This window comes from Marmota marmota, unplaced genomic scaffold (assembly GCF_001458135.2).
Source record: "Marmota marmota marmota unplaced genomic scaffold, marMar, whole genome shotgun sequence".
Classification (NCBI taxonomy): Eukaryota; Metazoa; Chordata; class Mammalia; order Rodentia; family Sciuridae; genus Marmota; species Marmota marmota.
This window is the reverse complement of record NW_026000141.1, coordinates 286,226-298,745: the sequence shown is the minus strand read 5'-3', so window position 1 is coordinate 298,745 and position 12,520 is coordinate 286,226. Positions and strand designations below refer to the sequence as shown.

Here is a 12,520-nt window from a genome sequence, read left to right as displayed (position 1 = left end):
AATCAATGAAATTGAAACAAAAGAAACAATAAAAAATTGACAAAACTAAAAGTTGGTTCTTTGAAAAAATAAATAAGATTGATAGACGAATAGCCATGCTAACAAAGAGAAGAAGAGAGAGAACCGAAATTACTAGCTTACGGGATGAAAAAGGCAACATCACAACAGACACTTCAGAAATACAGAAGATAACTAGAAATTATTTTGAAACCCTATACTCTAATAAAATAAAGGATAGTGAAGGCATTGATAAATTTCTTAAGGCATATGATCTACCAAGATTGAGTCAGGATGATATACACAATCTAAACAGACCAATAGCAAGTGAGGAAATAGAAGAAGCCATCAAAAGATTACCAACCAAGAAAAGCCCAGGACCCGATGGATATACAGCAGAGTTTTATAAGACTTTTAAAGAAGAACTAATTCCAATATACTTCAGGAAATAGAAAAAGAGGGAGTACTTTCAAATTCATTCTATGAGGCCAAAAGCACCCTGATTCCAAAACCAGATAAAGACACTTCAAAGAAAGAAAACTTCAGACCGATATCCCTAATGAATATAGATGCAAAAATCCTCAATAAAATTCTGGCAAATCGGATACAAAAACATATCAAAAAGATTGTGCACCATGACCAAGTGAGATTCATCCCTGGGATGCAAGGCTGGTTCAATATACGGAAATCAATAAATGTTATTCACCACATCAATAGACTTAAAGATAAGAACCATATGATCATCTTGATAGATGCAGAAAAAGCATTCAACAAAATACAGCATGACGTTATTTTCAAAACACTAGAAAAATTAGGAAAAACAAGAACTTACCTCAACATGGTAAAAGCTATATACGCTAAGCCTCAGGCCAGCATCATTCTAAATGGAGAAAAATTGAAGGCATTCCCTCTAAAATCTGGAACAAGACAGGGATACACTCTCTCACCACTTCTATTCAACATAGTTCTTGAAACACTAGCCGGAGAAATTAGACAGAAAAAGAAATTAAGGGCATAAATATAGGACAAGAAGAACTTAAATTAGCACTATTTGCTGATGACATGATCCTATACCTAGCAGACCCAAAAAGTTCAACCAAGAAACTTCTAGAACTAGTAAATAAATTCAGCAAGGTGGCAGGATATAAAATTAATACCCATAAGTCAAAGGCATTCCTGTATATCAGTGACAAATTCTCTGAAATGGAAATGAGGACAAGTACCCCATTCACAATATCCTCAAAGAAAATAAAATACCTGGGAATCAACCTAACAAAAGAGGTGAAAGATCTATACAATGAAAACTGCAGAACCCTAAAGAAAGTAATAGAAGAAGACCTTAGAAGATGGAAGGATATACCTTGCTCATGGATAGGCAGAATTAATATTATTAAAATGGCCATATTACCAAAAGCACTTTACAGATTTAATGCAATTCCCATCAAAATCCCAATGGTATTCCTTGCAGAAATAGAAAAAGCAATCATGAAATTCATCTGGAAATAATAAGAGACCCAGAATAGCTAAAGTAATTCCAAGCAGGAAGAGTGAAACTGGTGGTATCGCGATTCCAGATTTTAAACTATACTACAGAGCAACAGTAACAAAAACAGCATGGTACTGGCACCAAAACAGGCTGGTAGACCAATGGAAGAGAATAGAGGACACAGAGACAAATCCACAAAATTACAACTACCTTATATTAGACAAAAGTGCTAAAAACATGCAATGGAAAAAGGATAGCATCTTCAATAAATGGTGCTGGGAGAACTGGAAATACATATGGAACAAAATGAAATTGAATCCCTTTCTCTCACCATGCACAAAAGTTAACTCAAAATGGATCAAGGAGCTAGGAATCAAACCAGAGACTCTGCATCTAATAGAAGATAAAGTCGGCCCTAATCTTCATCACGTGGGGGCAGGCCCCAAATTCCTTAATAAGACACCTATAGCACAAGAGTTAAAACCAAGAATCAACAAAAGGGACGTATTCAAACTAAAAAGTTTTTTCTAAGCAAGAGAAACAATCTGTGACGTGAATAGGGAGCCTACATCCTGGGAACAAATTTTTACCCCTCAAACATCAGATAGAGCTCTAATCTCTAGAGTATACAAAGAACTCAAAAAGTTAAACAACAACAACAAAAAAACAAATAACTCAATCAACAAATGGGCCAAGGACCTGAACAGACACTTCTCAGAAGAGGATATACAATCAATCAACAAATACATGAAAAAATGCTCACCATCTCTAGCAATCAGAGAAATGCAAATTAAAACTACTCTAAGATACCATCTCACTCCAATAAGAATGGCAGCCATTATGAAGTCAAACAACAATAAGTGCTGGTGAGGATGCAGGGGGGTGGGGATGGTACACTCATACATTGCTGGTGGGACTGCAAATTGGTGCAGCCAATTTGGAAAGCAGTATGGAGATTCCTTGGAAAGCTGGGAATGGAACCACCATTTGACCCAGCTATTCCCCTTCACAGACTATACCCAAAAGACCTAAAAAGAGCATACTATAGGGACACAGCCGCATCAATGTTTATAGTGGCACAATTCATAATAGCTAGACTGTGGAACCAACCTAGATACCCTTCAATAGATGAATGGATTAAAAAATGTGGCATTTATACACAATGCAATATTACTCAGTACTAAAAAAGAACAAGATCATGGCATTTGCAGGGAAATGGATGGCATTAGAGCATATTATGCTAAGTGAATTTAGCCAATCCCTAAAAAAACAAATGCCGAATGTCTTCTCTGTTATAAGGGGGGTGTCTCAAAATGGGATAGGGAGGAAGAGCATGAGAAGAAGATTACAACTAAATAGAGAAGAGAGTTGGGAGGGAAAAGGAGGGAGAAAGGGAGTTGCACGGAAAATGGAAGGAGACCCTCATCGTTATACAGAATACATGTATGATGTTGTGAGGAGAAAAAGAAAAAAAAAGTGTGTCACGTTAGATTGGATAGAGAGAAGTGATGGGACAGGAGGGGAGGGGAAGGGGAGATAGGAAGGGCAGCAAAATAGAATAGAAATTATGATTGATATATGTATATAGGTGACTGTATGACCAATGTGATTCTGCAATCTGTACAATCAGAAAAATGAGAAATTATACCCCAATTGATTTAAATGTATTAATTGCCAAGATCATTGTAATGTCATGTGTAGCTAATAAAAATAAATAAATAAATAAAACTGAAATATAAAACTTAAAAAAAGAAGTCATGGGAATCAATCACCATAGCACATGTGCAATTTGTTGCCCAGACCTGACATAATCTCTTCATTCACTTGTCAGTTCCCTCCAGAGTTATGGGGTCTGATAGCATTTTATGTAGTTGGGGTTATCATTATACCCAGACAAGGAAGCCAGAATATTCTACTCAGCCTATACCCACAGGAATACCTTCGTTTATCTTCATACCAAACCCTCCAACCTGGGACAAGGTCATGCAGTGAAGTGGGTGAAAAGATAAACTGCACATTGGAATTAGCTGGGGCTTTGAACATATACACTCCTGAGCATTTAAACCAGAGAGAAGTTCAGATTCAGTGGCTATAAGATTTGGTACTCTGCATATGGTCCCAAGCCAGAAGTAACAGTAATTCTGAAACCTCCCTATTCAAAATCTGCATTCTAACAAAGATTCCCAGGTACTATGCATTCCTTATGTTTTAGGAATCCCCTGTGTTAGATGTGATATAATTATTCATATATTTTTGTGAAAGATAACAAGATGACTCTACCTGTTTTCAGGGCTCAGAGCCATTGATGCCAGGTGCATATGGAGTGTGAATTTCTCAGTGATTTTTTTCTGGTTCCCCAGTGGAAAGAATAAAGTATATGCTACAGGCCTTGTTTTGGGACTGCCCCATCTTTGGATTTATCTGTAAAGTAGCCCACAGATTTCATTCCCATTCCCTTCTGTATTAAAATAGGGAAGTTGGTATAATTTCACCATGTCCTAGAATAACCCTGGCAATTATCTGATTTATGAAGATGAGAAACATCTTTTCTATAGCCCTGGTACTGAATCCAAAGTGACTCTCTACCACTTCTACGGTGGGGATGAAGTAGAATTGACTTTCAAACACTAGATTTGAAACACAGATTCTTCTCCTCACTTCCACCAGTCTTAACTGACATTTCTAAATATTTGAAAAGAAGGAACAAAGTCACAAGAGTAGATTCATCTTCTGTGCAACAATGTCCCTCCTCCCATCCTGTAGCTGCTTCCATAGTAGCTTAGGTCAGGAACACAGAAGAACATTTTGAAGGGTAGTATTTTCTTTTCCATCCCTGGCCTGAACTCTCCTCCTTCCACTCTTCTCCTTGGTCCTTCCCAGCCTCTCCTCCCTTGCTCACAGACTCTCATTTATTCTGTGTAATTCCTCCCCTTTTCTCCGTCCTGCTTGGGCCCTCTTCCCAGATCCTGCACATTCTCATGGTTCTTAGCACATTCATGGAAGTTTAGGGGCTGGATGGTGGCCCAGAATCCATCTTGAGAGCACAGCCTGAGCTTCTGGCTGGGAGGAGGAAGATGTCTATGCTCAGGTGGATGAGGTGGGCCTCCAGTAATTCCCTCTCTTGTTCCTGTCTCAACTTCAACTGTGTGGAAGTAGTCATCGCCAACACATACCTCTTTAGTGTACAAGCTCAGTGTATGTTGAGAGAAAATGTGAAAACAATAGGACATGTGATCAGACTGTACACAAAAACATGACCCTCAATGACACAGACTATCCTGAAGGCAATAATTCAAATGACTATCTTGTTCAAACAACAATATATCTGCTGGAAGATTTGACATATTCACCATTTCTTCCCTGCCCAGAAAGCGTGCCTTACAAGCTGGTATTCCTCAGTGCCAACATAAGCAAGGTCATTTTTGATGAAGGTCATCAGCTCTTCTCTAAGGATATGGATATTAAACCAGGAGATCACTGGAGGCCAAAGGACTGTCACAGATGGAAGGTGGCAGTTCTCATTCCTTTCCGCAACCACCATGAACAGCTTCTGGTTTTTGCTTACATTTGTTTCCAATGCTGCAGAAGCAGTGGCTGGAATTTGCCTTTTATGTTATTGAACAGACTAGCACACAGTCTTTTAAACATGCTGTGCTCTTCTACGTAGGCTTCAAGGAATCCATGAAAGACAAAATCTGGGACTGCACTGTCTTCCATGATGTGGCTCAACTACCTGAAAATGAGGGAAATCATTATGGATGTGGAGAAATGCCTTGTCACTTTGCAGTAAAGCTGGATAAAATACATGTATATTTTGCCATATATAAAGAGGTATTTTTGGTGGAGTAAGTGGACTGCCAGTGGAAGATTTTAGAAAGATCAGTGGTTTTCCTAATGCCTTCTGGGGACGGTGAAGAGAAGATGATGACCTTTGGAACCGAGATCATTATGCTGGATATAATGTAACCAGACCAGAGGGAGACCTAGGAAAATACACATCTATTCCTCATCACCCTCAAGGGGAAGTCCTGGTTTTAGGATGGTATAAATTACTAAGGTATTCTAAAGAGCATCAGTACATCGATGGGTTGAACAATTTATTATACTTGCCAAAAGTACTGGTTGATAGGTTGTAGGCAAATATATCTGTGAACCTCATGCCAGAGTTAGCTCCAATCAATGACTATTAAATGAACTATCTCTTATGGCAGAGTAGAACACAGTGCTGGATCATAAACTTGGAGTGAACTCTTAGAGGATGTCAGAGATTGGATGACTCAGTGCCCAGACCTCTGAGAAGAGCCAGCAGTCCTCAATGTTTATAGTGTGGGATTATACACATTCTTCCTTCTTATACCTCTCCCCTCTACTTTGAGATACATTGCAGAAACCAGAGCTGTTACTTGAGGTTGGAAATTGAAAGAGCTTCCCACAAAGAGAAAGTTTTTATAATGATATCTATAATTTAAATCAAGAGAGTGCTTTTATTTCCATTTAAACAGACTTTGTACATATATAAATTAATGTGTTCAAATGGTTGAGAAATAAGATGTTACAGTTTTGCATACAATTGCTTTCATTGGACTTCTATAGACATTTTATATTTGCATGGGAAAAAACACTGTAAATTTATGTCACTAAACAAGGGTTAACCCTTGTGTGAAATGAAGGAACTGACAATAATTGATAGTAAATTCATACAATAAATTGTTGTACTAGTTTTCAACTTTAGATCTCCATCCTCTCATATGGAAGAAGTCACAGTTGTTGTCAGGCTTTAAAGGGAAAGGAGAAAGGACTTAAATAGCTTTTCTTCCTGCCAGTAATACCAGTTTGTTTGATTGTTTTTTTTTTTCCTTGCTTGCAATCTCGTCAGATTTTGCTAAATCACAACCATATTGTTTATGCATAATTGCATGAATATTACCAAGAAAATCTTACAAGTTGTGCTGTGACATGATATAAAGGACCTCTTTATATTAAATGTCTTTCATGCAACCCTGGGGTGTCAGAGATTTTGTGCCTTCTGTTTCCAACGTTGTTTATATACTGTATTTTTTAAAATTCATAGTGAATAGACATTTTATAATTCCTAGATAAGAAGAGAAAAAAAAACTCACTACATTTTTCAAAAAAAATCAATTATCTTTTTAAAGTAACATTTGTACAAGTGAATTATACTATTAGCTAAGAAATAAAATATTCTTTTTATGAAGATAAATGCTTAGTAGATAAAAACAAATTTTATTTCTCAGACATGTAGGATTTAACTTTTACAAAGGAGTATTTTAATGTCAGCTAGTTTCACTGAAACTTTTATTTTTAATTTTCTAGAAATTGGGTGTTAATTACTAAAGTTTTCTTGTTAAAAGTATAATTTAATAGAGTTATCTTAAAATGCATTATCAGTTATTTAAATGTGCTGATATTATTATAAGACACTTCTGAAGACAGGTCCAACTATCTGATACCAAGTATATTTATCTTAAAATTGTGCAAAATTTTCCATGGCAAAAAACAAACAATATTTTTCCTTTGTTCTCCCATTCAAATACTAACCAGGCTCGACCCTGCTTAGCTTCCAGGGCAGAGGGGTGGGAGGCAAAGGGAAGGGTAAGGGATTAGCAAGGATGGTGGAATGTGATAGACATCATTATCCAAAGTACATGTATGAAGACACGAATTGCTGTCAACATAATATATATAGAACCAGAGATATGAAAAATCATGCTTTATACATGTACAAAGAATTGCAATGTATTCCACTGTCATTTATATTTTTAAAAAAATCAATAAAAATATTTTTATTTTGAAACATCAATTATGTAGATTTTTTAAAATATCATACAATATTTTCAGAAAAAATCTTTTGGGAGGGTACTGGGATTGAACCCAGGCATGCTTTACCACTGAACTATATCCCCAGTCCTTTTTATTTTTTGATTTTGAGAAAGTATCTCAGCTCAATTGCTTAGGCTGACCTCAAATTTGGGATCCTTCTGTGTCAGCCTCCCAGATTATAGGCTCATGCCACCAGGCCTATTTTCAGATTTAAAACAAAAACTTGCATACCTATGAAGTGAATCTTTAATAACAATGAAGAATGATAAAATTATAAATTTTAAATTTTAAAATTAAAATGATAAAATTATACACATGAAAAATGTTTAGGTCATATTTGCCTTGTGGGTTCTCTCATATGGAAAATGAAAAATGTTTAGGTCATATGGACAAAATATAATAAATAAATAAAATGGACAAAATATAATAAATAAATAAAACAGAAATATGGTTATTTTTGGGGGTTGCAATTTTAATTTTCAAGTTTCATTTTCTGTGACAGTTTTGGTAATACAAATGATCACAAAATGAATCATAATATAATCAAAATACTTTGAGAAAACTGATAGCCTAGTATGATACCAAATGGATCTTCTCATATTTATTTCTTAGAAATGTTTTCAAGATACTTATATTTTATTTTTTTATGGTACTCAAAATAGAAAAAGTCAAACCTTCTGAAAATTAAGATATTTGTACTTAATTTGTGTATCTGATTATTTTGCTTCCCACAAGTCAACATAGTTTTAAATTTGATGAAATGAAAGCAGAATAGTAATGATAACAAATGTTTGTAATAAAGAACTGAAATATTGTAGTGGTGGGCAAAATTGACATAATTTCTTAGTCATATTAGGGAAAAATTTTTCTCATTATAATGTGACTATCCACGTCTTTTTCTTTTGATGTACCTCTTACAAGTTATAGAGAAGTCAGTACTAATACTATCTGTCTTATTTTCTTATGACATTAATATTGGTTTAGGTATGGGATATAAATATTAACTAGGGATCTAAAGTTATTTTTGGTTATAAACAGTGACCTTTATATGTTTTCCATAAGAATGAGAGGGCTTTGCCTAGTTGTCGTCATTGTATGATAATGAATTTATTTCCTAAAAAGATTAACAAATACATTGCAAATGCAAACACACTTCTATATTGGATGTTTGGTAGAATTCTTAATGAACGTGTACTGATTGCCTATCCTGTACCAGGTGCCATGGTAGGTATGTCTATTTGAAAGTATTATGTCATTTCTAAATAAATAAAATCAAACAAATTGAAATCTTTCTGAAATTATGAAGATATCATCTGATAACTTATATGTTATACTTCTATAGATATGAACATAGAGATATTAAGAGGGCTCATTGCACTAGTGGTAAAATTATACAAGGCCTTTGACTAGAAAAGAAATCGTAATTATTGGGCTGGTCAGTTGAAAAGAAAAAAGGAAAGTATACATAGTGATAATATTATATCTAATTCACAGTGAAGATAGTGGTTTAATTCTTTGCCAGTACTAGGGTATGATGAGAATTTCTTTAGAGTCTAAATTGAAACTTTGTTTGTACATTTATGAAACATAATATTCTCAAGAAAAATAAAATAAAATAAACCAACTTATTTTTTTTTCTTTTTAGAAATGTCTGGAGATTCAGAAATAGTGGGAAATGGGTAGTGTTGGTGTTTCAATCAAGAATGGAATCTCTTCTGATTCTCAAAATGGTAGTTATGTCTCCCTTTCACCCTAGGCTTTAATGATCAATGAAAATATTGGGGGGATGTAGAATATTTTTGCTAATTTAACTTGTTTTCATAAACACAGAATATTAATATGAGTCTAGGATTCAGTTGTTGAGGTAAAAATACACTATTAAACAATGCACTTGGACATGTAAAATGCACATTAAGAGAATAGCAGTACCCCATAATGTGGCATGCACTCACAATGTAAATTCTATAATGACCACTATCACCATGATAATGTGGCATGCATGTCTTACCTTCCATTACAACTGTCATTTGTTGTGCTGAGTTGAAATTGAAGACAAATGGTAAGGTTTTTAGATTCTTCGTCAATGATGGGATACCTAAATTGCTGTGGTGAAGGTATGTTGACATTAATATTTTGAAGGCTGTTTCTGCAAAAGGATCATTTAACTTTTACTAAACATATTTTCTTCCTGATTTTTTCATCTCCCACATTCAAACTTCTCTGCTGAGACTTAAGGATTTGATTTATCACTCAATTTATATGTTTGATTTTCCTATCCAGCTTGTTTTCTTTAATATTTTCTTAAATTTAGGCAAATGGACATTTCCTAAAGCGAATATCATGTGCTCTCTTTGTATGAATAGAAAAAAAGGGAAAGGACACCCACCTTGCTTTCACAAGAGGAAAAAAAGGAAGACTATAGATACTATGTATGGAAATAAATATCCCCAGGGCAGGGCAATTAGAGGCCAATCTCTTCTGAAAGGATATGTGAACCTCTAAAACTAATGTTAGAAAAATGTAAATGAAGACATTTGCATAAAGGTAAAAGGCCTGAGATTTAAGATCCTGTTTTCAAGGGACTGATGACTAAAAGATCCCTGTTGTGTGAGAACTACTGGAAAAGAGGTAACAAAGGGCAGTGACATGGGGTAAGTGGAGTGGACCTCTGATAATGGAGGAAATGAGGGCCTCTGTGAACTTCAGGGAAGGTCCCCTGAGGACCCTCAGTTTCAAAGGCTGTGTTTATGGGTACTCCCTTTTAATGCCATATTCTCTGGCCCTTGTCCCTGCAGGATCTAAGAAAGGATGAGGAAGGTCAAGATCAAAAATATGCCTGCAGAGCTGGTGCACCTGCAGCAGGTGTCCAGAAAGACCTTTGTCCAGCTGCTGAGATGATGGCTCAGAAAATATTAGTTCACAGACATGGGAGAGGTCAGCTTCCTACACTGATCCAGCAAACACTAGCCAGGGGTATTTGTTTTCCCCATTAACTCACACTAACAGCTCATCCAGGGGCGAACAGGAAAAGGAAACATAACTCTGGGCACAGCCATCCAGTGGCAGTTGGCTTAGAATGTTCTGAGTTCTGAAACAGTTTGCCAGCCACACACAGCTCTGATCATTTGGGTGGTCAACTGTTCAACATGAAGGCTCATTTTCAGGCAGTTACCAGTGAAAAGACCCTGAGGGAGGATGTCCACAAGTGTGCGCTCTACCCTTGACCTTCAAAGAAGATTCATTTGGATAAAAATCATCCTATTTTGGGTAGTAATTGAAACAAAGGGGTAGGAGACTGGGTTATACTTTGCGCCCTTCTCTTGGCTTAGTCTACCATTCTGGGACATCAGTCTTACTAAGGAGGCCTTAGGAGGGGAGGATCTGAGAAAGAGTAAAAAGAGTTCTGAGTTCATTGTTCTAATGTATCAACTAGAGGACTCAAGTGTTCACAGATCTCTGGTCCCAGCTAAACAGCACTGTCCCACACCCACCACTCATCACTTTTGTGATTGTGGGAAAATTATATAAGATGTCCAAATCTGAAATGCCTGAGCTCAAATGTATGGACAACAGACCCTGTTCCACCCATCCCTCCAGGCTGCTATTGAGTCACATGATATAACAGATATTCTCTCTGAGCTTTACACATATCCAACTGTAAAGAATGTAGAATAGACTTTCTTCATCCACTGTCCTGGAGGATGACATTCCTTTGACATCTCTCTGTTCAAACACTATCAAAGTTCATGCTTATTCTTCCACACAATTAATGATAGGACACTTTAGCACACATAAGAAGTACCAGTCTTTTTAAGGCAGCCTATATGGGATCATTGTCACCCTTATACCATTACATGGATCAGATGAACTTTTCTGCATCTCCAAACATGCAACTGGCACAGAGGGGTTTATTTAACTCTCACAGGTATGCACAGATTTGAGATAGGATTTTAACATAAGCCACATGGCCACAGCCTCTATTCTTTGTCACTGTTCTGTCTTTCTATGATTTCATATTAGTAAAGGTGTTTGTGCACACAATAGTATGTTAGGTTTTTAGACCTCTCCACATTGCAGTATAGTCCTAAAGCCCAAACGGACTCAGGTGCTTTGCTACTCCAATGGTGAAAAATGAGTTCAAATGTTTAAAGTGTAAGAATAATCAAATCTCTCTCTTCTAAAGTTATTGAAACAAATATCGTGTTATTTTAACTCTGATCACATACACAAGAAATTTTTTCTTAATATTTAATTGTGACATTGTCTAGCCTGCTCTGGTAACTGATATTCTACTTTCAACTTCTATGAGAGCAATTTTTCAACTTCCACCAAGAGTGAGACTATGCAATATTTGTCCTTCTGTGCCTGACCTATTTTAGTTAACATATTGTCCTCCAGGATCATCCTTATTATCAAAAATGACAGAAATCTTCTCACTGGAAAAAAATACAAATATTTAAGTTGCTGGACATGCCATTGTATAATGTATTTGAATTCAAAGCACAAATTGTATCCCCAGATATTTACAATTATTACATGTCGCTTAAAACTGTTAATTGAATTATTTTTGACGACCTTATGTTATTTGCTAGCAAGTTGTCAACATATGAGACTATTTTATCAAATTTACCAGGCTCCTGCCTCCTACATAAGGTTAAGAGGTTAAGACATCCTGAAGACTTCTGCAGACCTTGGGACAGAGGAGTTCACTTGTGGCCACAAAATAGTGTGTACCTAGAAGAAAAGTAGGTCAAAGGTACTGTGGAAATTCAGCCATTGTGTCCATCCTTCAATAATGATTCCAGTATATTCAGAGTTCCAATACTTCTTTTGTTTAGTGTGCACAAATTTATGTGTTTTGAGTCATTCAGCAGTGCTGGATGACTTTACCAAAAGTAAAGATCTAGTTACCACTTAATTTTGTGCACTTGATCCATCCAACTATTGATGGACATCTGGGTTAATCTCACAAATTATATATTGTGAATTGGTCTGCTACAACATTGAAGTGACTGTATCCTGATAGTGTGCTGATTTTAGTTCTTTTGAATAAACAGAGAGGAGTGGAATAGCTGGGTCATATCGGTTCTACTCATAGTTTTTAAGGAATCTCCACATTGCTTTCCAGAGTTGCTGTAATAATTTGCAGTCCCACAAATAATGTGTCAGTGTACCTTAATTCTCACGTTCTTGCAG

At 36.0% G+C, this 12,520-nt stretch overlaps 1 protein-coding gene, 1 pseudogene and 1 gene segment (V, D, J or C); 1 reads left to right on the top strand and 2 right to left on the bottom strand.

Annotated features, from left to right (window-relative positions):
* LOC107159025 (immunoglobulin lambda-1 light chain-like) overlaps nt 1-12,520 on the bottom strand; it is a 738,922-nt gene that overhangs the window by 473,747 nt on the left and 252,655 nt on the right. Inside the window, exon 3 of one of the 39 annotated variants that reach the window (XM_048785809.1) lies at nt 8,699-8,706. The exons of 37 other annotated variants lie outside the window; for them this stretch is intronic. In XM_048785809.1, coding sequence (XP_048641766.1) covers nt 8,699-8,706 — 8 coding nt within the window. Of the gene's footprint in view, nt 1-1,041; nt 1,050-8,698; nt 8,707-12,520 lie in introns of all 39 variants that reach the window. One more of the 39 variants, XM_048785806.1, reaches the window with a different exon arrangement.
* Nucleotides 1-12,520, bottom strand: part of LOC107159024 — a 587,419-nt gene that overhangs the window by 468,120 nt on the left and 106,779 nt on the right.
* On the top strand, nt 4,558-5,673 carry LOC107159016 (annotated as a pseudogene).